The 26,188-nt window shown below is 46.2% G+C and overlaps 1 protein-coding gene across 5 annotated transcripts in view; it reads right to left on the bottom strand.

Moving 5' to 3' along the window:
- The window catches only part of NRP2 (neuropilin 2), a 144,416-nt gene that overhangs the window by 73,275 nt on the left and 44,953 nt on the right, over positions 1-26,188 (bottom strand). For all 5 annotated transcript variants that reach the window (XM_038748683.1, XM_038748684.1, XM_038748685.1 and 2 more), the window contains exons 3-7: positions 22,569-22,750; positions 13,816-14,046; positions 12,462-12,617; positions 11,956-12,125; positions 9,134-9,289 (exon numbers count right to left, since the gene is read on the bottom strand). In XM_038748683.1, coding sequence (XP_038604611.1) covers positions 9,134-9,289; positions 11,956-12,125; positions 12,462-12,617; positions 13,816-14,046; positions 22,569-22,750 — 895 coding nt within the window. The remainder of the gene's footprint in view (positions 1-9,133; positions 9,290-11,955; positions 12,126-12,461; positions 12,618-13,815; positions 14,047-22,568; positions 22,751-26,188) is intronic.

The following is a 26,188-nucleotide window of genomic DNA, read 5'->3' as shown; positions in this document are numbered from 1 at the left end:
CTTCCCCAAGCTCCAGGGCTCAATCCATGGAGTGGATGAATCCCCTGACCCCCATGGAGCCTGCAGGCCCACTGAGCAGATCCGTGCCAATTTCATCCTCAAATAGATCTTCAGGAAGGGAAAGTCCTTAAGATACCCATTCCACTGGCTCCCGACCTACAGACGAAAGCTTTTCCTGTCAAAACCAAATCTCTCCTGAACAAATCATCATCATTGTCATGAAATATTTACTGATGTCCTTGAGATGATGGCACTGCAGAAGATTCTATGGTCCTCAACCTGCTTCAGGGAGGTGAGAATTTACGGCACATGACGTCAGCTTGTATATAATAATAAAAATGAGGAGAATAAGAAGGCCTTATTTTATGATTAGTGATTTCATTGTTCTAAAGGACTTTTACACCATTTACCTCATTTTATCCTCACAATAGCTCTGTGAGGCAAGGGTTATTATTTTACAAATGAGGAAATTGAGGTCCAAAGAAGTAAAGTGACTTGTCCGAAGTCTCATAGCAGGACATGGGCAGAAGTGGAACTAGAAGCCAGGTCTCTAGCTTCATGCCCTTTCCACCAAACCAGGACTCTAAACTCCCTAAATAAGTAAATAATAATCAGTCCTTTTGAATCTGGATTCATGGCTTCTCATTATTTGTACTACCTCCAATTTAAATAGACTAGCTGCATTACCGATCTTCAGCTGATTCTTTCTACACTGCAACTATCTGAACATGGCCAGATCACTGTTCTGAGAGAAACAAGGAAATCTTTTAAGGCAACCTTCTTTAATCTGGAAACCAAGCTAGAAACTGTATATGTGATATTGTTTTTTAATAACTCTTTCCCTCCACAAATAAATGTTTTACTGCCTTAGTGTTTCTCAGTTTAAATCTTTTTGGCACAGTTTGCTTGCTATAGAGGAAGAAAGGAGGGCAGGCTTGTGGCAGAATCTGGAAAGCCATTAACAGATTTTAGAAAACATCCAAGAAACAGAAGCCATTCATCTTTTCTGAGCTAGCGAGAGGCTGTCGGCTCTCCACCCTTTCCTTATGTTTACGTTGAACCCAGTCATACACGTAAAAATGAATCATTAATCAATGAATGCCATCCTGCTTAATTAATACATACTGTAGAACTAGTGGAGGGGGAGCATGTGATCAGGTTGATGACATCTCCCTTAAAACTTCTCCTTAAGAGTTGGGAGAAATTCTTTACCGAAGCTGCTTTCATTCCAGAGAGTGTGGGAACCTTGCCAGATTCACAGTCAGAAGTGAAACAGAGCAGTCATCACAGTAGTCATTTATGGCCACAGTGACCCCTGCCTCTATTTTAAGGCTGGTTTTTTTTGTCAGGTGGTTCCTCTGGACACAAAGAGGGAGCGGGAGAGAGCTATCTGAGTGTGCTTCATCCCATCTGTGTCTCTGAATGTTTGTGACTGCCTTGCCGGACCTACTAGATTTACTGCAGGATTATGTTACCCCCACAGAGACACTGAGCCCTGGAACAATGCTTACTAATAGGATTAGGGTTTCAGGGTTTGAGAGGGAAACGCCAAAGGGAGTAAGAAGTAGGAGCATCCTCTAGATAATTTGGGGTGCATGGGAGGTGAGGAGGAAGAAGAAGGAGAGACCAAAGAAAAACAGAATTTTGGAACTAAGGATCTTGGGAGTAGTTCTGGATGGCTACTTTGGTGTTTGAGATTGAAACGTGGCTTCTGCTCAGATTAGTGAGAAGCAGTATGGCCTAATGGAAAGAGCACAGGGCTGGGAGTCAAAGGATCTGCGTTCTAATTCCGCTGCCATTTTCCTGCTATGTGACCTCGGGCAAGTCCCTTAACTTCTCTGTGTCTGTTTTCTTATCTGTAAAATGGGGATTCAATACCTGTCTTCCCTCCTATTTAGACTGTGAGCTCCAAGTGGGACAGGACCTGGGTCCAACTTGATTAGGGTGTATCTACTCCAGAGTTTAGAACAGTTCTTGTCACCTAGTAGGTGCTTAACAAATACCACATTCATTATTATTCTAATTACTGAGGAGCTGCAGAAAGAGTCCTCCACACACAAGAATGAGCTTCCACTGAAATAAAGACATCTCCCCTAAATCCTGGAGAAATCATTGCTACACACTTTCTTCTCTTCCCTCACTGGTTTCTATTTACTAAGAACCCACTCAGTCTGCCCAGGACCTTCAGAAATGTTGGATCTGAAAGAGACTTGCATTTATCTAAAGGAGGTGATTCAACACCCAAAGACCTGTGATGTAATAGACCTGACTTTCCCTGACTTTCCCATCACTGTAGATGGCACTATTCATTCATTCAATTGTATTAATTGAGCACTTACTGTGTGCAGATCACTATACTAAGCGCTTGGGAATTACAAGTCAGCAACATACAGAGACAGTCCCTACCCAACAATGGGCTACTATTCTTCCTGTCTCACAAGCCCGCAACCTTGGTGTCATCCTTGACTCCACTCTCTCATTCACCCCACATATCCAATCTGTCACCAAAACCTGCCGGTCTCACCTCCACAACATCGTCAAGATCAGCCCTTTCCTCTCCATCCAAACCGTTACCTTGCTGGTTCAATCTCTCATCCTATCCTGACTGCATTACTGCATCAGCCTCCTTTCGGATCTCCTATCCTCCTGTCTCTCCCCACTTCAGTCTATAGTTCACTCTGCTGCCTGGATTATCTTTGTACAGAAATGCTCTGGGCATGTCACTCCCCTCCTCAAAAATCTCCAGTGGCTGCCTGTCAACCTCTGAATCAAGCAAAAACTCCTCACCCTCAGCTTCAAGGCTCTCCATCACCTCGGTCCCTCCTACTTCACCTCCCTTCTCTCCTTCTATAGCCCGGCCCATATACTCCGCTTCTCTGCTGCTAACCTCCTCACTGTGCCTCGTTCTCGCCTGTCCCACCGTCGACCCCTGGCTCACATCCTTCCCCTGGCCTGGAATGCCCTCCCTCCACACATCTGCCAAAGTAGCTCTCTTCCTCCCTGCAAAGCCCTACTGAGAGCTCACCTCCTCCAGGAGGCCTTCCCAGACTGAGCCCCCCAATTTTTCCTCTCCTCCTCCTCCTCCCCTCCCCATTGCCCCCTCCCTCCCTCTGCTCTATCCCTTTCCCTTCCCCATAGCACTCGTATATATTTGTACGCATTTATTACTCTATTTTATTTGTACATATTTACTATATTTATTTTATTAATGATGTGTATATAGCTATAATTCTATTTATTCTGATGGTATTGACACCTATCTACTTGTTTTGTTTTTTTGTCTGTCTCCCCCTTCTAGACTGTGAGCCTGTTGTTGGGTAGGAACCATCTCTATATGTTGCCGATTTGTACTTCCCAAACACTTAATACAGTGCTCTGCACACAGTAAGCGATCAATAAACATGGTTCAATGAACGAATGAATGAATGAAATACCAGATTATTTTGCTGTAGAAAGCTGGTTGCTAATTAGGTCTTCCCTTAAGCTTCCTAAAAGCAGAGACAAGTGGATAAAGGAAAACTCAATTGCCTGCAAAGAGGGCCCTAAATGTTTTTTCAGATATCGTAATTGAAGCATTCACTAAACAAGAGATACATCATTAAATAGGGCTGATAGCAGAAACATAAGCCCATTTTGGTAAGCGAATGATAACTTGACTTTCCTGGGTGTATTTGGGATCATATTTAAAACTTCCAAAAGCTGATAGCCATCACCAAGTGCTGGTTTAGGGGGTGAGTCACCATCCTAATCTTATTTACAATAAATGACATTACAAAAACGAATTGAGGAAAGCAAGTCATGACTAGAAAATTAGTCGCCTTTTTACTGCGTTCAAATTATTCCACATTAATTCCATTTTAAGCTGAGCCTTCCTCCTGCCTATTACCCCAAAGTCAAGAGATTCTATACAAGCATAATTCAATGGCAAAACTTGCACTTCCCCTTTAGCAGAAAAAAGTTGTTCTACAGTCAGCAGGGGATTCCAACATCACATGATAGATTTCTAAGTGGAACTAGAGTAAAAAATCCCCTGTTCTTTCCCTTTCTCTCTCACTGGGGAGAGATGACTGTGAAAAGTTACAACGTGGGGAAGACTGTCAATCGCATGGCAAGTTGTTTGTGTCCACTGGAGCAACAGTCTGGATTCTGGTGGTTAAGTCACTGACCCGAGAATTGGGAGCCTAAGGGTCTGGTTCCAGTTCCCCCATTAACTTCCTGTGCCCATGGACAAGTGACTAAGCTAGTTTGGGTTTGCGTTACTGCATTAAGAAAAAGGCCCCTGGATTCCCTTATGGGCTACAAATGAAGGCCGATGAGAAATTGCCTGGGAAGCTCTCTGGGGGCTTCTTGGTGTGAGGCTTAGTGGAAAGCCTGGAAGGAATGGCTTGTGTGTGAGTCAGAAGACCTGGGTTCTAATTCCTGCTCCGCCACTTGCCTCCTGTGTGACCTTGGGCAAGCCCTTTAACCTTAGTCTCGGTTTCCTCATCTGTAAAACAGAGGTTAAATACCTGTTCCCCCGCCCTTAGACTGGGAGCCCTATGTGAGTGAGGGACTGTGTCTGGTCTGATTATCATTTACCTACCTCAGAGCTGAATATAGTGTCTGATATACAATATGCCCTTGAGAAATGCCTCAGTTATTATTATTCTTGGTGGCACACCTCCATCCCACTCCTAATCCAGGGATAGTATTTTGATATCAAGCTTAATTTCCCCATCACTGCCCCCTCTGTTTTCTACCTCGGAAAGCTGTCATCCACTCAGAGCAGTGCTGTGCAGTTTCAATAAAAATCACAAATAAGAATGACAGTGACACTAATGATTAAAGAAATCGATGCTACTTCTAGGCCCCTCTCTTTACCTTCCAGCCACCCCTCCACTCTCCCCTGACCCCCCTTCTGCTCCACCCTGGTCACCCCACATCTGCTGCTCTGGTCTCTGACCTCAGTCAGTAACCAATCTGGAAGGAGTCCAACCTCTCAGCTACCTTCAAAGCACAACTCCCTCATTCAGACTGGGCCGGATCTGATTATCTTCAATCTACCCGACTGCTTAGTACAATGTTTGACACATAGTAACCACTTAACAAATACCACTATTATTACAATCATTTATATTATCATCATACAATTATTCATAAGAATAAACACTAGTTATTGTTTACCATGAGCCTAAACTAGTTGCTTAACAATAATAATAATAAGAAGAAGAATTATGGTACTTTGTTAAGCACCATGGGACTCACTGTCTAAGGGAGGGAGAAGAATTTAATCGTCATTTCACAGATAAGTAAACTGAGACATAAAGACATTAAGCGCTTAGTACAGTGCTCTGCATGCAGTAAGCACTCAATAAATATGACTGAATTAATGAATTAATTAAATAAATCACCCAAAGTTATATAACAGTTAAGTGGCAGAGCTGGGATTAGGACTCAGGTCCTCTGACTCACACGCAAGCCTGCACTGTTTCCACTAGGCCATGCTGCTTTGGGGTGGGAAGTCTACCTGGCAAAGACAGAGGCATCAGTAGACTGTGAGCCCATTGTTGGGTAGGGATTGTCTCTATTTATTGCCCAATTGTACTTTCCAAGCTCTTAGTACAGTGCTCTGCACATAGTAAGTGCTCAATAAATACAACTGAATGCATGAATGAAAGTGACTGTGTTTGGAGGATGTGAAGGGGATGCATCTGAAATGATTTGTCCACCCAGAGGGTTCCCTCCACGGTGATAGTTTTCTACTTTCTGGTTTCACTGCAAAACTACTGTGGTTTCACTCTCTTACTACAACCAAGCTCTCTCACTATAATCCAGCCAGAACACTTCACTCCTCTAATGGTAATCAATCAATCAATCGTATTTATTGAGCGCTTACTATGTGCAGAGCACTGTACTAAGCGCTTGGGAAGTACAAACTGGCAACACATAGAGACAGTCCCTACCCAACAGTGGGCTCACAGTCTAAAAAGTGGGCTCACAGTCTAAATGGTAACCATCTCACTATACCTCGATCTCATCTACCTCGCTGCTGTCCGCTCACCCACGTCCTGCCTCTTGCCTGGAACGTCCTCCCTCCTCATATCTAATAGACAGTTACTCTCCAAAGCCTTACTGAAGGCACATCTACTCCAAGAGGCCTTCCCTGATTAAGTCCTCCTTTCCTCTTCTCCCACTTCCTTCTGCGTCACCCTAACTTGCTCCCTTTATTCATCCCCCTTCCCAGCCCCACAGCACTTAGGTACATTTCTGTGATTTATTTATTTATATTAATGTCTGTCTCCCCTTCTAGACTGTAAGCTCATGGTGGGCAGGGAGTATATCTGTTTATTGGTATATCGTACTCTCCCAAGTGCGTAGTAGAGCGCTCTGCACATGGTAAGCGCTCACTAAATATGACTGACTGATTGACTGTATATGGATGAGGAGGGCCTGGCCCGAGGGATAATCATGGCTGTCACATTTTCTGCACGTGTACTTGGGCCTGGATCTGGGTAGAGGTCAGAGGTCTCACACACACACACACACACACACACACACACACACACACACACACACACACTCTGCAACAAAGCTCCACCTCGCCAAAAGGATGCTTGACGTGTCCCTGGCCGAAAAGTAATCACCGTTCCCTTCGGAGAGCCTGCTGACACCTGTTGAATGTGATAAGACAACAAGGGCAGGTTGCCTGGAAAAGGAGGGCTTGGAAGGGATTTGATTAGTCCTGATGGCCTGGCAGCCAGGGAACAGTTCCACTCCTGGCCTCTGCCTCTCTGTCCCCTCCCTGGGCCAAAACCAGTCGGTTTGCAAGGAAAAGTCTCCAGCCATCCCCTGCTGCTCTGAGCTCTCATTAATCTTGTTTCCCTCCCAGTTTCCCTACTCCCTTCCCTTTGGTGCACTGTATTAATGCTGACAGCGGTTGGGGAGTTTCAGGCTTATTTCCCCAGTTCTACAGAGAGCAACTCATCCTTTTCTTCACCTCTTTCCTTGCACCGTAAGCCACGGAGAGCATATCATTCCCGCTTTCCACCCGCTCCGGTCCACAGGCTGCCCCACACCCAGCTTGCTGCTCTACTAAGTCTCGCTTTCTGAATCTCCGTTTTTGAAACCCACCACTTAGCACCAGTCAGCCTGGCACCAGGCCACCTTACCCAGGCAGTGGGAAGGAACCCAGAGGTTGCTGTAATGGGCTGACACGTCGAGACGCACGCGGGCATGGCGAGGCAGCCACCCATCCCCAGCTTCCCTCGGCCCCACCCCGTCTGGTCCTCCCTCCCGCCTCCAACTCATGGCAGGAAATCAAACTGCGGCAGACTTGACAAATCTATTTGGCACGGTATGTGCAACGATTTCAGTCTGAACCGGGCTCAGTGCTGCACTGATGCACCATGAACAGTGTGGAATCTGCACATTAAATACAGACATCTGGGAGTTTTGCTAGTGAAAAAACAGCAGAGATGAGCGACGAAGGGGTAGCTCTTCTGCTTGATGCTTTGGACGATGGAGTTTGTGGAGTAAATTCCTGGCTGGAGGCTTGGGGAAGGATGTAGGAGGCTCAAGGGACTTGCGTGTCCATTATCTATCTTCCAGGCATCCAGAGGAAGCATCAAAAGTTGGAAAGAAGAGAGAGACTGAGGGGCAGATTAAACTTGGGTTTAGTCTAAAAGGACATGGGGGAAGAAATGCAACTGAAGGAGATCCAGTGTTGACTGAATAATACAGAGAAAACCAGAGAGGACAGATATCCAATCAAATTTCCAAAAGCAAATGGGGTTTCAATACGTATTCTCCCTTCTACTTAGACTTGTGAGTCCCAAGAGGAATAGGGAGTGTGTCCAACCTGATCATTTTGTGTCTAATCCAGTGCACATAGAAAGCGCTTAACAAATGCCACAATTATTATCATTACAAATTTCATTTTAAATGGCATCTAGGTTCATCTGCAGGTTATTAAAATAACTTCAGTAGATGGTATTCCTCTAGTCAGGCCTAATTACTGAGCTGTGGATGGGGCTTCACGTTCTAGTCTTCCAAATTTTGCTACCCTGTACCACAACACCCCTGCCCATCCATTCCCTTCCCGTCTTTGCTGCCCCCTGCTCAGGTTTGGAACAGAAGAGAGAACTTGCCCAACAATGGCTACCAACCTGGCTCCTCGTCAGATTCCCCCAACACGGTCCAAGTCACAGATCCAAGGTCCACGTCTACCTAGCCGACTCTTCCAGACCCACTCCTCTAAATGGCACATTCGCCAACAGGACACCCAAAACAAACGGTTACTTCAACTATCTGCTGCTTAATTCTCCTCCAGCGCACCTCCATCCTGACTCTACCCAAGGCCCAGACCCATGGAGACTCCTCCTGGTCTCCCACCAGCCCGACGCAAGCTGAGGGTATCGGACATCACCCGAGTGGCTCACCGACAGCATGGAGGAGATCCTAAGGAAGTAACTGTTAGGCAGCGATACGCACTATTAGAGAAGAGACATTCTCAGACCACACCCCCGAAGGCCTACAGATGTAGCAGGCCCAAGCAGAGAGGAGCCCATGCATCACCGGCAGGTGTGATTGAGATTAGATCCCATCTCTCTGACACACTGACTCTCTCCTCATTATTTATTGTTCTCTTTATTCTCTGAGACATTGCGATACCCTCTTAGGATGTTTGCCCTTTCATTCCCAGGCCTCGCTAACTCCTGAACTGCGGTTTCATGTGGTTTTGTGATTGTTAACCCAGCATGTGGATGGGACTCCAGCTATAAATGCTCAATGAATCTTGTAGGGTGAAACATGGGCTGTAAAAGCATTTTCTTCTTCATTTGCAGTCAAAGAACATACTGTAGGCTCTCGCCGCTCTGCAAGATGCAGCACCAGGCATGTTGATGGAGAGACTGTGTTCTTTCTTATGCTAAAGTGATCGGAAAACATTTTCAGCACAAGATTACCCCCCTCCCTCTGCCATCAATTATTTGAGCTTCATTAAACATCTTGCGCTCAGTTGAATCTGTCTTTGCCACTTTCTCCTCCCAACCTTTTGTCTTCCCCCTCCCCCCACCCGCACACCCCGCCATCTTGGCCCTCCACCTTGAGCGACATTCCCCAACACTGTGCCATGAACACAGGAGGAGTCACTTACTTTGTGGTTTTTGCCATGTCGGTACATCATCCAGTCTTCGCCATTTGTACTGAGTTCCAGTTTGTAAGATTTGACGTAGTAGCCGTTCTGGGTCTCCCGGGAAATGGCTCCCTGGGTTGCGATGGCCGTGAGTACGGTCAGAAAGCGCAGGTCCACCTGGAGGGAAGTTAAAAGAAGGAGATGAGGTGGAGACCAAAATACTGAACAGAAGAGGACAACCCCCTGAAGACTGTAAGTTCCTTATGGGCAGGGACCATGTCTACCAACTGTACCAAGAGTACAAAGCATTGTACTTTTCTAAGTGCTTAGTACACAGTAAACAAGAAATACTACCGATTGAATGATGGATCGTCCTTTCAACACCATCAACAGCACTTACCGAGTCCCTACTGTGTGCTTTTCCTGCACTCGGCTTCTCAGCCCATTGTGGTTTTGTGAGTTTCAGGAAAAAAAATTACTCTTGAGAATTAGGATTCTGCTCCATCCCCTCACATGCCCACTTAAATTGTGCGAGCTTGAAAATCCACAGCAGGTGCCAATCTTCTATGCCCAACTCTTTTAGAAAACGGCTATATCAACATCCCACCTTTAACCCCCATTTATTCCTGAACGGAAAGTCTGTAAGTAAAATGGACTTGGGCCATGGCCTACTCCATTTCGAACCGAGTGGCCTCCCAGCCATCCTTCAATGGCAGAAGTTGGAACTCCAGCTGAGGCAGAAGCATTTCAGAATCCAGGGCCTTCTGCGGCGCCTTCCTCACCCTTGTTTCTTTCTCTCCTTTCCGTGCTCTATAAACATGCATCTTGGTCCGGCTTATGTGGTACATCACTGTGCCAGAAGGGCGGGCATGAGCCATAAGGGCAGGAAACGTTTTCTTGAGGGCAGAAAACGTGTCTACCAACTCTGTTCTACTGCATTCACCCAGGAGCTTAGTACAGTGCTCTGCACACCGTGAGCACTCAATAAATACAATTGATTAACTGAGGATTGAAAAGCAAGAGTTAGTTGTCCATGTTTGAGGCTGATAGCTCCTCCCTACCAGAGGGACAAAAGAGAAGCAGGGTGGCTCAGTGGAAAGAGCCTGGGCTTTGGAGTCAGAGATCATGGGTTCAAATCCCAGCTCTGCCAAATGCCAGCTGTGTGACTTTGGGCAAGTCACTTCACTTCTCTGGGCCTCAGTTACCTCATCTTTAAAATGGGGATTAAGACTATATGCCCCCCGTGGGACAACCTGATCACCTTGTAACCTCCCCAGCGCTCAGAACAGTGCTTTGCACATAGTAAGTGCTTAATAAATGCAATTATTATTATTATTATGATTATTATCATTATTATTATTATGGTTCATGGTGTATTTTCCGGGTCAACTACATGGTACCAGTTGCCGGGTTTGTTCAGAAGGAAAGAAGATGACCCTCTAAATAATGGCAGTGGGGAGCCAGCCTACTCCATCTTCATCTCCAGTAGAGAGATTTTCCTACTGAGTGGCTCCAGAGCATCTTCAGGGAGGCATCCTGTGGCCCTGGCTCATTATCCTTGTGAGGGACATCCTTGTGGGCAGGGATCACATCTACCAACTCCGTGGTATTCTACTTTCCCAGTGCTCTGCACACAGCAGGTGCTCAATAAATACCACCGATTGATTGAAGGAATCAATCAATGGTATTTATTGAGGGCTTATTATGTGTGGAGCATTGTCGCTTGGGAGAGTACAATACAACAGAGTGAGTAGACGCATTCCCTGCCAAAATCAAGCTTACAGTCTAGATGGGGAGACAGCCATTAATTTCTATAATTTATAATATATAATTTAAAGATATGTACGTAAGTGTTGTGGGGCTGGGGACAGGGCAAATTCCAAATGCGCAAAGGTCACAGAACCAAGTGCATAAATGAAGTGAAAGGGAGAGCGAGCCCAGGAAAAAAGAGCTTAACCAGGGGAATGCCTCTTGGATAATAATATTAATAATGAGGATGGCATTTATTGAGCGCTTACTATGTGCTGTTCTAAGCGCTGGGGGCGATAAAAGGTGATCAGGTTGTCCCACGTGGGGCTCACAGTCTTAATCCCCATTTTACAGATGAGGGAACTGAGGCACAGAGAAGTTAAGTGACTTGCCCAGTGTCACATAATAGACATGTAGCAGAGCCGGGATTAGAATCCATGACCTCTGACTCCCAAGCCCGGGCTATTTCCACTGAGCCACGCTGCTTCTCACTAGAAGAGGTAACCTTAACAGTGCTTTGAAGGTGGGAGAAGAAAAGAAGAAGGGTGATTGCCACAGGCTACCAAAGTCTCTTCCATTTTTCCCCCTGCAGCCGGTCAGCCACTACACATCCACCAAACTAGCTCTCTTCCTCCCTTCAAAGCCCTACTGAGAACTCACCTCCTCCAGGAGGCCTTCCCAGACTGAGCCTCCTTTTCCTCTCCTCCTCCTCCCTTCCCCATCCCCCCCCCCACCCCCGGGCCCCCTTCCCCTCCCCACAGCACTTGTGTATATTTGTACATATTTATTACTCTATTTTTTTTAGCTATAATTCTATTTATTCTGATGGTATTGACACCTGTCTACTTGTTTTGTTTTTTTTGTCTGTTTCCCCCTTCTAGACTGTGAGCCCGTTGTTGGGTAGGGACCGTCTCTATATGTTGCCAATTTGTACTTCCCAAGCACTTAGTACAGTGCTCTGCACACAGTAAGTGCTCAATAAATACGATTGAATGAATGAATGAATATACCAGGAAAAGGAATCTCTCCTGCCACAGTCCTGTCCCCCAGCCACTATCCAGAAAACTTCCACCCATTGGGATCAAGGGAAGTACCTGGAGATACTCCTTGTTGGAGTCCAAGTTTGGGGTCCAGCCATTGTCATCACTGTGGAGCCGGCTCTGCTGAGGAGTCCATCTCCCATCGGAGTAGGAGGAGGAGGCGCTGATCTGCTCACTAGAAATCCGGCCAGATTCCATTCCCAAAGGAACATTGCACTGGAAGTCTAAGGCAGAGTCAAGATTAAGCGATAACACTACCAACTGCCACCTCAAATCCCTGTTCCGTTCTTCCAAAAGTCTCACGGCTGCTAGACCCAGGATATCCCAGAGTGCAGGGCTCGGAAATATGGGCCCGAGGGACTTCTGTGAGAAAAAACAGAGACCCTGTTGTCCTCTCCACCTTCTGGTTTCCAGGTTCCTCTCCCGAGGGGCTCCCAGGACAGAACTGAGGCCTGTGAGCCGGGGGAGGTCAACCAGGTGACCTCTTTGATTAGGAAGGGCCCATCCCCTCTCCTTTCCCCAGGCCCAGGGCTAGAATGGGTTGAAGGTTCCCAACTCACTTTCTGGGGGATCCTGATGCACCAGGTAGTAACGTGCAGAGAATCCATCCTTGGCCACTGCCATGTCCGTGTGAAAGGTGAGCGAGAGGATCCCTGTAGATGAGCGGATCTCCGAAGGGGTTTTAGTGCCACAGTACTTGCCGATCAGAGGGCCAACTGGGAAGGACAAAGGTCAAGCCAATGACCCGGAAACATGAGCTATTTGGCCCATCATGATACATTATTCCTTTCTTCACCCATCCAACTCCGTACATCCAACTCAAATAACGTAGGAACCAAAGGGCAGGTTTTAAGAAAGCTGTTTCTATTGCTTAGCAACCAACCTTTCATAGGTTTTTTTGAGCTGAGAGAGACTGATAGCTAGAAGAAATGAAAGAGTTGGTTTCACCCATTACATCGGCTGAACTCTGGCCCCGTTTATCTCCATTTCTGGATCCCTGTGCCTTCCCGGGGGGAGGGGCTTTGCTTCCCCAACACTCTGAGGGAAGCACCAGCTCGAGATACATGGCAATTGGGTAGAACTGCAGAGTCCCATCTGGGTCTCCTGCTGGGGAAACAATAATTTCAAAACCTAGAAATGGCATGGCCCAATAATAATAATAATAATAATGGCATTTGTTAAGTGCTTACTATGTGCTTCACACATGGCGGGGAGGGAATACAAGGTGTCCCATGTGGGGTTCACAGTCTTCATTCCCATTTTACAGATGAGGTAACTGAGGCTCAGAGAAGTTAAGTGATTTGCCCAGTGGAAAGGGCACAGACCTGAGAGTCAGAGGACCTGGGTTCAAATCCCAGCTCTCTCACTCGCCTGCTGTGTGACCATAGGCAAGGAACTTCCTTTCTCTGGGCCTCGGTTTCCTCATCTGTAAAATGGGGATTCAATAACCGTTCTCCCTCTCCCTTAGACTGTGAGTCCTATGTGGGTAGGGACTCTGTCTGATTTCATTTTCTTGTACCTATCCGAGTGTTTAGTTCAGTGCTTGGCATGTAGCAAACGCTAACAAATACTATTATTATCATCGTCATCCTAAGCCAACCCCCTGCCTCCAAGTTTGCTGAAGCAAACCCAGAGATCTCCAGGGCTTTAAATGTCCTCACTGTCAGGAAGTGCTTCCTGATATCAATCAACCGATGGCATTTACTGAGCATTTACTGTGTGCAGAGCACTGTACTAGGCACTTATATCCATCCCATATTCCCTGTGCTACAATTTAAGGCAATTTCCTCTAGTCCATCCTCAACTGGTGCATCTCCCAAGTAAGCACGCTCCAAATCCTCAAAACCATTGTCCCCTGTTCTGCTGCGAGAGAATGGTTCCTGAGAAATGCCTCTGAGAACTACCAGTACCCACCATGAGGGATGCCATCCCAGATATCCAGCCAGTCGTACTTGCAGTCTCCCTCTCCAACTTGCAAGGGGTCATGCTCGAGGTCAAAGGTCAGAAACTGAAGGATGATCTCCATCTTGGGTTTGGCTAAGATGGTGAAAGTGCAGTCCAAGTTGTGGGGGTATTTATCTGGGAACCCAGGGGATTCGATGGTGCCGTTGAGGCTGGTGAAGTTCCTAGAACAATCTTCAGAGCCTGCAAGAGAACACAAAAACGCAGTGTGACGGACAGAGGAGGGAAGAAACCTTTACGACTCTCAACTGTGAAAGTCCTTTCGCTGTTGCCAGTCAAGTGCTCCTGAGCTGCTGGCTCTTATTTTCGGTCGAAGAGGCCCTCGAGAGAACAGCCTCTCTGCTCTTACGCCTCACGTTTCTGAGGTAGCGGTCTGCCATCGTAAAGGAAGGAACGCACGCTACCCAATCCACATTTCTGGAAAGCAGCTCCTGAAACATTTGAGGGGTAGAGAGAAGTATGTGTTGGATTCTGCTGAAGAGAGGAACAGAGTCCTCTTTCTCACTTATTCAGCTGCCTGTTCTAGAAATGTAAGTTATTTCAATCCTTAAGGAAGGCTTTCTGATTGCCAGCCGGGAAAACAATGTTACCACTTATTGATGGCTGACCTCAACACTGGCCTCCATTGTACTGAGGGCAAGTAAGGGTCTCCCTTTGCCTCAAAGATCCAAGGTGCCTCAGGGGAGGGGAAAAGGGGAGCTGGGGTCCCATTCATGTCATGACTATATTAAAACGAGTTGCTCTGTACAGTCCAGACAATTAACAATGGAAGTTTTTAGCCTCTGGGTCATGAGAGGGGAGCGTCTAGGGCATATTAAAAGGGCCCTGGAGCTCCAAACTTGAAGAACTGCATCAGTGGATTCACATTTGGGAAGATTCTCATTTCTGTTGATCAGGGATACTTTTAGGGAGCTCACAGGCCTGATTGATAACACACTGCGCTCCTCCACCACCAAGAGAGAAGCAGTGGTTCTATTGACCCTCTACATAGGCCTTTGGAGTGACTGAATGGCAAACAATCAGGTCTGCCAGTCTGCCACCGCTGCAGGAGAAAACACACACACACTCAAACACACACACACACACACACACTCACTCTCACACACACACACTCATATAGACACACTGCTGTGCAATTACAATTGATTTCCTTCTGATATAAAGGAAGGAGGATTTATGAGGAGAATAATACACACTCTAAGCATGGAAAAAACACAGAAATACTCAATAAACCAGGTGTTTACTGGCAGGAAGGCTCCTCTGGGGATTGCCCTGAAATATAACTGTGTGATGTCAATAAACTGATCTTAGCTGGCAACAATGTCTTTATCCGGCAACAAGGTTCCCGGAGCAGATTGGGCTCTTTTCTGATGATGAGCCTCCAGGCGGCAGCTATGACTGATTGTAAAGGTGGCATGCAAATAAACAAAGAGGAAAACACATCTGTTTCTTTGATTGCCATAAAGAAAATGTCCCCAAATGAGACTGGTGGCTGGGGAAAGCTACTGGGACCGGGCACAGTCCAGGACTGACATCACAATTCCTACAGGCCCCCGTGACGTCTCTGCCCTTCACCTCCTTATTCAGGGGCTGTCAAGCCCAAACTGGGGGTTCAGGAGAGTCAATCCGAACCAAAAAGAGCCCAGTGGAGACATCCTCCACCCAGTCTTCATTTTCTCTTGGGCCCCGAATTCTTGCAGGGATCAACTGGTGGCGGCCGACGTCCCAGAGTGACGCAATCTGGGATAGCACAGCAGAGCGGGGCCAGCTGGCGTGTCTTCAGGGGGCCCAAGAGGAATTTTGAAAAGGTTAGAGTTTAGCTCTGCTGGGCTGCCTTTCTCTTGCAGCATGGCTAGCGGGCCTACAACCTATGTAGCCTGGAAGAAAATGAATGCTCCTTTTCCAGCTTGCAGGTCAGATTTGAGGAGGGTGAGAGAAGCATTGGTCTTTTCTGCTAGCGGGAGCTCTACTGGAATTCTCTTTGTGGAGTCTGGAGCTTCCCTAGTAAGCAGAGATATCTGAGCTAAATATTGGTTTCGGTCAGTCAGTAGATCATATTTATTGAGCGCTTACTTTGTACAGAGCACTGTAATAACAATTATAATAATAAGTGATTGGTAGAGTACAGTATAACAAAAAAAGTCACATTCCCTGCCCAATCCATTCCTAGCAAAGTGGGGGCAGAGGGGGAGAAGGAGCTGGGGTGCTCTGTGTGAACACTCAGTTTTTCCACATTTCCAAAGATTTTGTTGCACGACCTTGGGCAAATCACTTAACTTCTCTGTGCTTCACATTCCTCGTCTGTAAAATGGGGATTAAATACCTGTTCTTTGCCCTTCGGCTGTGTGTCCCATGTGGGACTGTGTCTGATCTGATTATTTTGTATCTACCCCAGTGCTTAGCATAGTGCTTGATAGACAGTAAAAGCCTTAAATACAACAATTAGTGTTACTAGATGCATTACACATTCAGTGAGTCAAATCATCCTCCTGGGGTGGGAGGAGGTGCATAGCATGACCTGTCTGGCTGTTAGGACTGTGTGGTGTTAGAGTTTAGAAATTGCTGGAAACAAGACAGCCTTGCTGCAGTGCTTTCTTCTCCCCTGCACACCTGCTTGGTGAGCACTATGAAGGCATGTCCAGACAGATGTTTAGAAAAAGGATCGGTGTTTCTCTGAATTCCCAGCAAGGGGCCAGATCCTGAAAGCACAGTTCATTCTTGTTCCTTTCCTCTTTCTGTTTCCCATGGAGTGCTCAGACAAGCGATTCTGAACAGTACACAGTTCTAAGCAGCCTAGGTTCCCTTGCGTGTCCAATACCAAAGGCAGAAATCATCTGTATCTGTCTTGGAACTGGGGTCATCTGGGCCTGCAGGGTGGGAACGAGGAAGCAGCTGTTCTAGCCAGGTGGAAGCTGGGTAAAAAAAGCAAGTCAATCCAGACTGGTTTCAGACCGTGTCTCCCTCTCTCGCGGCACCATGAATTTAAACCTTGGTCTGAATTCCGGACAAGAAAGCACGTTGACTTTTAAATGCTAACAGAAGAACTCAACCAAGTGTGACCAGCCTAAGAAAACAGAAAACTGCCTAAGATCTTTCTCTACCAAGTGTTAAGAGGACGAAAGGTTTCAAAGGGCCATCGGGAGTTTTGTTAAAAATAATTGTGGTATTTCTAAAGTAATTACTACATACCAAGCAGAGTGCTAAGCACTGGGGTTGATCAATACTATCTGATCAGAAACAGTCCCTGCCCACATAAGGATCACAGTCTTAGGGAAGGGACAAGATGCATTGAAATCCCATTTTACAGATGAGGAAACTGAGCCCCAGAGAATTTAAGTGACTTGCCCAAGGTCATTCAGCAGACACGTGGGGGAGTCGACATTAGAACCCAGGTCTTGACTCTCAGTCCTGTGACAATAATAATAATAATAATGGTATTTGTTAAGTGCTTACTACATGCCAATCAATCAATCAATCAATCAATCAATCGTATTTATTGAGTGCTTACTATGTGCAGAGCACTGTACTAAGCGCTTGGGAAGTACAAATTAGCATCACATAGAGACAGTCCCTACCCAACAGTGGGCTCACAGTCTAAAAGGGGGAGACAGAGAACAGAACCAAACATACCAACAAAATAAAATAAGTAGGATAGAAATGTACAAGTAAAATAAATAAATAAATAAATAAATAGAGTAGTAAATATGTACAACCATATATACATATATACAGGTGCTGTGGGGAAGGGAAGGAGGTAAGACGGGGGGATGGAGAGGGGGACGAGGGGGAGAGGAAAGAAGGGGCTCAGTCTGGGAAGGCCTCCTGGAGGAGGTGAGCTCTCAGCAGGGCCTTGAAGCCCTGTTGAAGCCCAGCAAGCACTGTTCTAAGCACTGGAATAGATACAGGGTAATCAGGTTGTCCCACATGGGGCTCACACTTTTAATCCCCATTTTACAGATGAGGTAACTGAGACACAGAGAAATGAAGTGACTTGCCCAAAGTCACACAGCAGACAAGTGGCAGAGGCCATGAGGCACTCATCTAGAGCCCAGAGCTTCCAGGGAGACCTGGGGGTTCTTTTACCTAATAGACAGTGTTGTCCTGAAGAGGAAAATAATTTGCCCCCATCTCATAGGTCATCATGAGAGCACGCATAAATCGGCTGAAACCCCTGAGCCTAGAAAATTTCTTAGGGGTCCCTTGACCCTCTCTCTTTGTCTTAGAACCACCACCCTCCCTTCCCAGATCCCTGCTAAGACAGGTGCTGCTTCTAACTTGGACAAAGAGAGGATGGTCCCTTTTACATTTTAAACCGCTGCCACTCCTCCGACAGTGGGTCCTGAGGTGCTTCCCTGCTTCCTTTCAGCCTGAAACCAGCCCCTATTATAAAAGAATTTCAGACCCAAGAATTTCTCACACCCCTTCTTCACCAGATCCTCCCACTTTGCAAGTCTCTCACACAGTCCTAGGGCAGGGGGCTATGTCTGGGGAGCAGCATGGCCTAGACCACGGGCTTGGGAGTCAGAAGTTGTGGGCTCTAATCTGGGTTTCGCCACCTATCTGCTGTGTGACCTTGGGAAAGTCACTTAACTTTTCTGTGCCTCAGTTACCTCATCTGTAAAATGGGGATTGAGACTGTGAGCCCCACGTGGGACAATCTGATTACTTTGTATTTACCCCAGAGCTTAAAACAGTGCTTGACACATAGTAAGCGCTTAACAAATACCATAATTATTATTATTATTATTTCAGAAGGGTCAGGAGGTACAGTCTTGCAATTTGCTGGTGCCAAATAACAAATAAAAGCTTCCCTAAGTGCCGGCAAACCCCTTATCTACATAGCATTGGTCTTTCCCCAGCTACGAGGAAAGACGAAAATTCCACTTCTAGGGACGTCACAGGCCACCAGAAGAGAAATTCAAGCTCGGGTCACAGCAGATGTGCCAAAGAGGAACGGCTTTTTCCACTGTTTCAGTTTTGAATGACTATTTTTGGAAGAGAGACGTTATTAAGCTTCCCCAACCGTTCTGCTCATGATTGGGCATCTTAAATGGTCTGCCCTTTCAACTTGAAGTTTATGAGATTCTTTGGCCTACCTTCTTTCACGTAGTCAGCATGTCTGATAACTTAACCATGGGTCTTTAGGAAGCCACTTCAATCAGAATCAGGCATGGAAGTCTCAGCCCAACCGCAACCCACACTGTCTGCTTCTGAATTGGGAGTTTATGTCTCGCTGTATAATTTTGCAGCGGTTCTCTGTGGCGAAATACACTATCACTATGCTGCAAAGCCCTCTGTTCAGTTATTTGTGTATCTATGTTTACAGTTCCTCCCTCCCACTCTTCTTTGAAGATTCTGGAACTGAACATAGCTGGGTTTGTTTAGATTTCTTCAGCATATTCATGCAATTCTTTCAAGTTGTTGATGACGTAAAACCTGTATACTTTCTCCCAGAATATCAGTGGGAAGAGTATGGGCCCAGGGCCCAGCATGGGGAGAATAAATTACTTTCGCTGTTTTGTTCAGGGCATATTCGTGTATGCATATTCCGGCTCCTTCTAACTAAAATGTTCCTACTGAAGGAGCGGGGTTGGCAATCCTTAGTGGTGGCAGTCCTTTCCGTACTGTACTCTTGGGGATTTTCTTCTCTTACTTGCAGCTAGAACTTGTCACTGTTGACAGCGCTAAATACCTGCCCTTTGTTTTTGACGATGACACTTCACTCCTCCACTGCCCAGATTACACAATTCTTTGCCACAGAAACTTCCCCATCTCTGACTGCTTTGGGACAGGTTGGTCTGCCTTCTGCCGCTGCTTCCCAGAATCCCACAGCCACACTACATCATTAGATATGGTGCTTTGATTGGTCATTATAGCACTTCTTTTGCCCACCTGACTTATGACTCCCCCACTTCATTTCCCAATAACAAAATAATAATAATAATAATAGTATTTGTTAAGAACTTACTATGTGCAAAGCACTGTTCTAAGCGCTGCGGGGATACAAGGTGATCAGGTTGTCCCACGTGGGGCTCACAGTCTTAATCCCCATTTTACAGATGAGGGAACTGAGGCACAGAGAAGTTAAGTGACTTGCCCAAAGTCACACAGCTGACAATTGGCAGAGTAGGGATTTGAACCCATGACCTCTGACTCCAAAGCCTGGGCTTTTTCCACTGAGCCACGCTGCTTATCTATGGTGAGCATATATGCCCGCATCTGCTTAGCAGGAGTAAAAGTATTTACTGAGCACCCACCTGGCCCATCGCACTGTACCAAGTGCTCTGGAAAGTAGCTCAAGAAGCAGTGTGGCCTAGTGGAAAGAGCATCGGCCTAGGAGTCAGAGAGGCCCTGGGTTCTAATCTTGGCTCCACCATTCACCTGTTTTGATGTTGGGCAGATCTATGTGCTTCAGTTTTCTCATCTGTAAAATGGGGGTTCAATATCTGTTCTCCCTCATATTTCGAACATGAGCCCCGTGTGAAACAAGGGACTGTGTTAGACCTGATTAACTTATATCTATCCCAGTGCTCATACAGTGCGTGGCACATAGTAAGTACATACTACCACAATTTATTATTATTACCGTTATTATTATTACAATACAGAGAAATCAACCAATCAATCAAGTGTATTTATTGAACACTTACCATGTGCAGAGCACTGTACTAAGCACTTGGAAAAGTACAACATAATACAACCTAGTTGGTAGACACATTTCCTACCCAAAATGAGCTCACAGTCTAGAGGGGGAAACTGGCATTAATATAAATAAGTTATGGATAATTCCCTGCCCACAGGGAGCAAGTGGAGTTATGTTGAAAGCAAACACTGATGTGAGGCTCGAAGAATCCTTGAGCCCTCCACTTCTCCGCCTGAGCCATTCATTAATTCATTCATTCAACTGTATTTATTGAGCACATACTGTGTGCAGAGCACCGTACTAAGCACTTGGGAAGTACAAGTCGGCAACATGTAGAGATGGTCCCTACCCAACAACGGGCTCACAGTCTAGAAGGGGGAGACAGACAACAAAATAAAACATGTAGACAGGTGTCAAAATCGTCAGAACAAATAGAATTAAAGCTCTATGCACATCATTAACAAAATAAATAGAATAGTAAATTTAAGGATACGAATGGCCAGCCTGGATCGAGACAATGGATGTGACCTAGAAACTTATCACCGTGTGGAGACTGGGCCCAGCCTCTGACCAGGATGTTTTAATTTGATCTGGATCTTGATGCTGTATTAGCATCACACAAGGCTGTCAGCCTCGGAAAGGATGTAGATCCTCAGCCTCTTGGATACACATAGCCACTGAACAACCACACTCTCACGCTCACACTTTTTTTTTCTTGTTTTGTTGTAATTTCTTGTCCTCGCACAGACAAATCTGACAAATATTTAGACAGAGAGGATATAAAAAGTACTTTCAGCAGCTACCATTTCCTTTCAAGAACTGTTTGGTGAAAAAGAAAATATATATGAATAGTTCCCTCACACTGAACTCAAGAGGTGCCTGTCTCGTTCCCTTGATGACAAAGGCTGACAGCACAGCAGCCCCTTTAACTAGCACTCCACCAGTTACAGAACCCGAGGCAGGCAGAAAAAGAAAACACAAAGTCAATGAGCAGTGCTTGAATGGCACGGCCTCAGGACTGGGAGGGGGAGGGGGGTGGGCTGAGGGCTCGGAGGAGGGACAGCCCCGATTTAACAAGATCCATGCCTGCCATGCAGAAAAGCCTCCAGCTTGTACAGTTTAGACATGAGAGTTCAGCTAATCAGGACAGCTTCTGATGCTAGTCTGGGAAATGGAAACATCTGCCTCCCTAGTCCTGAAAATAAACACTGGCATACACTCACCCGGGCCCTAGAAGAAATGACGGTTGGGGTGGAGGGGCACTGGAAATCAGGGAGGAGACCTAAAAGAAACCTGTGTTCTCCATCCATCTCTCTTCTGGTCCCTTCCGTTTGCCTTTTGCAAGAACGTAGGTTTGGAAAAGGGGGGAATGGGGGAGGGAAAGGCAGAGGAACCGCCTGGAGCAGGAAACTGAACAAGGGCCAATGCAGATTTTGCGGGTGGAATTGAACAACAAAACACTATTTAAACTCCTCGTGCTTTTGTTATACTTTCCCAAGCACTTAATACAGGGCAATGCACTCAGTGCATGATTAACAAATACTGTCACTGAGTTCCCCGTAGGACAGGGCCTGGGTCCCACCTCATCATCTTACACTAAGGCACGTGTAAGCTCCTTGTAGGCAGGTAATGGGGTTTCATGCTTCAGCTGAACCTTTCCAAGCACTGTACATAGTGCTTTGCACCCAGCTGACGTTCAACAAATACCTTTACTACAACTCAATGCCCCTACGAATTATTAAATTCAATGCTTCTGGGTGGCCCCATGATAAAACCTCCCATTCAAAATCAACCAATCGTACTTATTGAGCACCTACTATGTGCAGAGCACTGTTCTAAGCATTTGGGAGAGTACAACACAACATCCAAAGTGCCTCTTGGGCTACAAGCTCCTGATAGGCCACAGTCCCGTCTGCTGGGTTAGGCCATCATCGCCCTCATCAACGATATTGACCGAACACTAATGAGCACTCAAGGAGCACCCATCTATTGGAGGAGCTTCCGATCTCCCCCGTCATTGGATGATCTCCCCCCTCCCCTCCAGCTACATACCCCTACTGACCTGTCTTGAAGATTTCATAGCGTAGAGAGAAACCAGCCCCTTGTCGGGCATAGTCAGAGGTGAACTTGATGTACAGCAATGAGCCGGAGGAGATAATGGTGGGAGGAGCTATGTTGCCACAGTGCTTCCCCAGCAGGTCAGCGGACTCACTGTCCCCGTCCCGGATCTCTATGAAGTCATACCTGGTCAAGGATGGAGGGAAGAAGAGAAACAATTAGGTTAAGGGGAGCTGGTCTTTGAATGGCTCTTAGCGGCTGACGTCAAAGCCTCTAGCCTATAGGTATCCAATTCCTTCCCTCGATGAAGGTGACAAGCAATGGATGGACCACTTTAAGCATTGGGCAACCTGGGAAATTGCCCAGGGCCCACTGTCCTCTGGACTACCCTGTCAAAAGGCCCACTTGTTGCCGATCAAAAAGACCACTCCCCACAGGCCTAGCTCTGCTCCTTGGGCTGAAGGGGACTCCAGTGTGGGATGGAGACTAGGCCCAGCCTGATTATATTTATATTTTTTACCCCAAAACTTAGAACAGTACTAGGCACAAAGTAAGTGCTTAACAAATACCACAAATATCATTAGTAGTAGTAGTAGTAGTAGTAGTAGTAGTAGTAGTAGTAGTAGTAGTGACAAACATAGCAGCATGGCTAAGTGGAAAGAGCACGGGCTTGGGAGTCAGAGGTCATGCATTCAAATCCCGGCTCAGCTGCTTGTCGCTGTGTGACTTTGGGCAAGTCACTAAACTTCTCTGTGCCTCAGTTACCTCATCTGTAAAATGGAGTTTAAGACTATGAGACAACCTGATTATTTTGGATCTACCCCAGAGTTTAAAACAGTGCTTGGCACATAGTAAGCGTTTAACAAATGCCATCATCATCATCATGGAGTTTAAGACTATGAGACAACCTGATTATTTTGTATCTACCCCAGAGCTTAAACCAGTGCTTGGCACATAGTAAGTGCTTAACAAATGCCATCATCATCAAAAGATCTGAGTTCTTTTGCCAGCTGTGGGAACTTAGGCAAGTCATTTAAATTTTCGGGGCATCAGTTTCCTTATGTGTAAAATGGGGACTCAATACCTGGTCTTCCTCCTAATTAATCTATGAGCCCTAGGTGGAACAGGTACTTGTGTCCATCCTGATTATCTTGAATCTACCCCTGCCCTTAGTACAGTGCTTGGCACATGGTAAGTGTTTAACAAACACCACTATCATTATTATTAGTGGTAATGCTATCATTATTATTATTATTGAACTGCAGGTGTGGGTGAACTCTAGAGAGGGCAAGGAAATGGGGAAAGGTGAGAAAAGTCTGGACTTCCACTGCTGTAGGGACACCAGAAACTTTAATCAGTTAACAGTAATAATAAATAATACTAGTACTTAGTAAGAGCTTACTGTATATCAGTTACTGAGCCAAGAACTGAGGTAGATAGAAGGTAGTCAGATTAGACCCAGTCCCTGTCCCTTATGGGACTCACAGCCTACCCGGGACGGAGAGCAGATACTTAATCTCCATTTCACAGATGTGGAAGTTGAGATCCAAAGATATTGTGATTTGCCCAAGGTCACCCAGCAGGCAAGGGATGGAGTCAAGGCTAAAAACAGGGTCTCCTGAGTCCCAGCACTGTGCTTTTTCCACCAGGAAACACTGAGCATGTACTGTGTGCAAAGCATTGTACTCAGGGCTCAGGAGAGTAAAATAGGAGTTAGGAGACACGATTGTTAATCCTCAAGGCATTACAGTCCAGGAGGAGAGATGAATACAAAATCATTTACAGATACAAGTAAAAGGAAAAATAGCTTTGTTGATGAGTATGTGCTTAAATAGAGTGAGTCGATGAATACAGAAGTGTTAAAAGTGGGTAAGAGTCTTAAATTAGTTCCAGTAATGAGTACCATTGAGCCCACTTTATAAATGGGAAAACCGAGGGAAGTGAAGTGGCTCAGAATCACAGAGAAACAACTACAGAGTTAAGAACAAAATAGTGGAAACCTCTAAGACTATAAGCTCACTGTGGGCAGGAAATGTGTCTACCAACTATGTTGCACTGTACCCTCCCAAATGCTTTAAGACAGTGCTCAGCACACTGTAAGCACTCAATAAATACCACTGATGGATTGATTCATACATTGAGACTTAGCCTTGTCACTGTGCCATCCAACAGGGTTACACCAACTACATCAAGACCAAAAATGCTGTGAATGCTTTTCAGCAGACTCATTTTTACTTCAGCCAGTACCTCCTTAACACCTGGTCTCTCTCCTTCCCCACTTTCCTGTATTTCAGTCTCTGCTCCCTCTCTTCCTTCTTAGTGACACCTTGCTGAACATATGACAATTAGCTTCCTCGACACGGAGATGAATGTTGAGAGTTCAGAACCACAATTGTCAGCTTTTAAGTCAACAGTGTTTTCAAGGGAATCAGCGTCATAATTCAACTATTAAGTAAAGTGATAAAACTCCTGCCTCCAAAGAACCGAACGAGGCCCTGGGGACCCAGCCTGATCCATCTCCGATTAGCATCAGCAGGAGGAGCGAGTGGGCGTAGACTGGTGTTTCATTAATAATCCCGGATAGAGCGATCTCCGGGCCCGCTTCAGCCGCGCCCTGTTGGTGCTCTGGGTCAGCAGGGGAAGGAGTTGGGGAGGTCACATGATCCAGCATCTTGTCTTGTTAACGGACACACATTTTTCCAGCCTGTCATACTCCTGGGGAACCTTCCAACACGCTATCTTTTTCTAGTTTCCTTCCTTTCTCTCCCCAGTGTCCCCTGCTCCCGGTTAATACTCCTGTCACAGATGCTTATCTGAGAAGGCTCTCCGCAAAGCAGCTACCTTTAAATTGCTAGCCCTGGGAACGTTATTTACAGAAAACCTTCCCTTGCTCTCCTTTTCTCGGTTTATTTCCTTTTGCATCAGCCAATTTTTTAACGGCAATTGTTAAATGTCCGTTACTTGTCAGGCACTGTACTAAGCACTGGGGTTGATACAAGCTAATCAGGTTGGACACAGTCCCCGTCCCACATAGGGCTCACAATCTTAATCCCCATTGTACAGATGAGGGAACTGAGGCACAGAGAAGTGACGTGACTTGCCCAAGATCATGCAGCAGACAAGTGGCAGAGAGGGGATTAGAACCTAGGGCTTCTGACTCTCAGGTATGTGTTCTTTCCTTAGGCCACGGCGCTTAGAACAACACACAACAAATGTCTTCCTCGAGCGGACGGAGGAGGTTTGGCAACATCTCACCCGACCAGGACAATGCCTCTCTGCTTGGTCAAGAAGAGCCCGTTGGCTTGGGAACTGAGAGCTGAGAGGAGAAATGATGTCATAACTGGGGACCAGGGCCATCCTCAGTTGTGGATGGTCTTAATAGCCAGGCGGATCAGCAAAACAAGTGTCAGTGAGGAGCTGGGAATTGCTTCTGCCCTGGAGCAGAGAGCATTTGGATCAGGTAGAAAGGCAGAAGAGCCGCTACCAGGAGGCAGCAGTCAACGGCTGAGACTTGAGTGCAGGTGTTTTGGTTTTGAAATGCATGTCTTTCTGAGGCAGGGCACAGCCAATTGTCTGTTCTCTTCTGAAAGTGAAAACTAGCAAAATGCACTCCCAAGGAAACCC

This window comes from Tachyglossus aculeatus, chromosome 7 (genome assembly GCF_015852505.1).
Source record: "Tachyglossus aculeatus isolate mTacAcu1 chromosome 7, mTacAcu1.pri, whole genome shotgun sequence".
NCBI classification, from domain to species: Eukaryota; Metazoa; Chordata; class Mammalia; order Monotremata; family Tachyglossidae; genus Tachyglossus; species Tachyglossus aculeatus.
The sequence above is the reverse complement of the archived record's forward strand: the minus strand, read 5'-3'. Positions and strand labels throughout refer to the sequence as shown.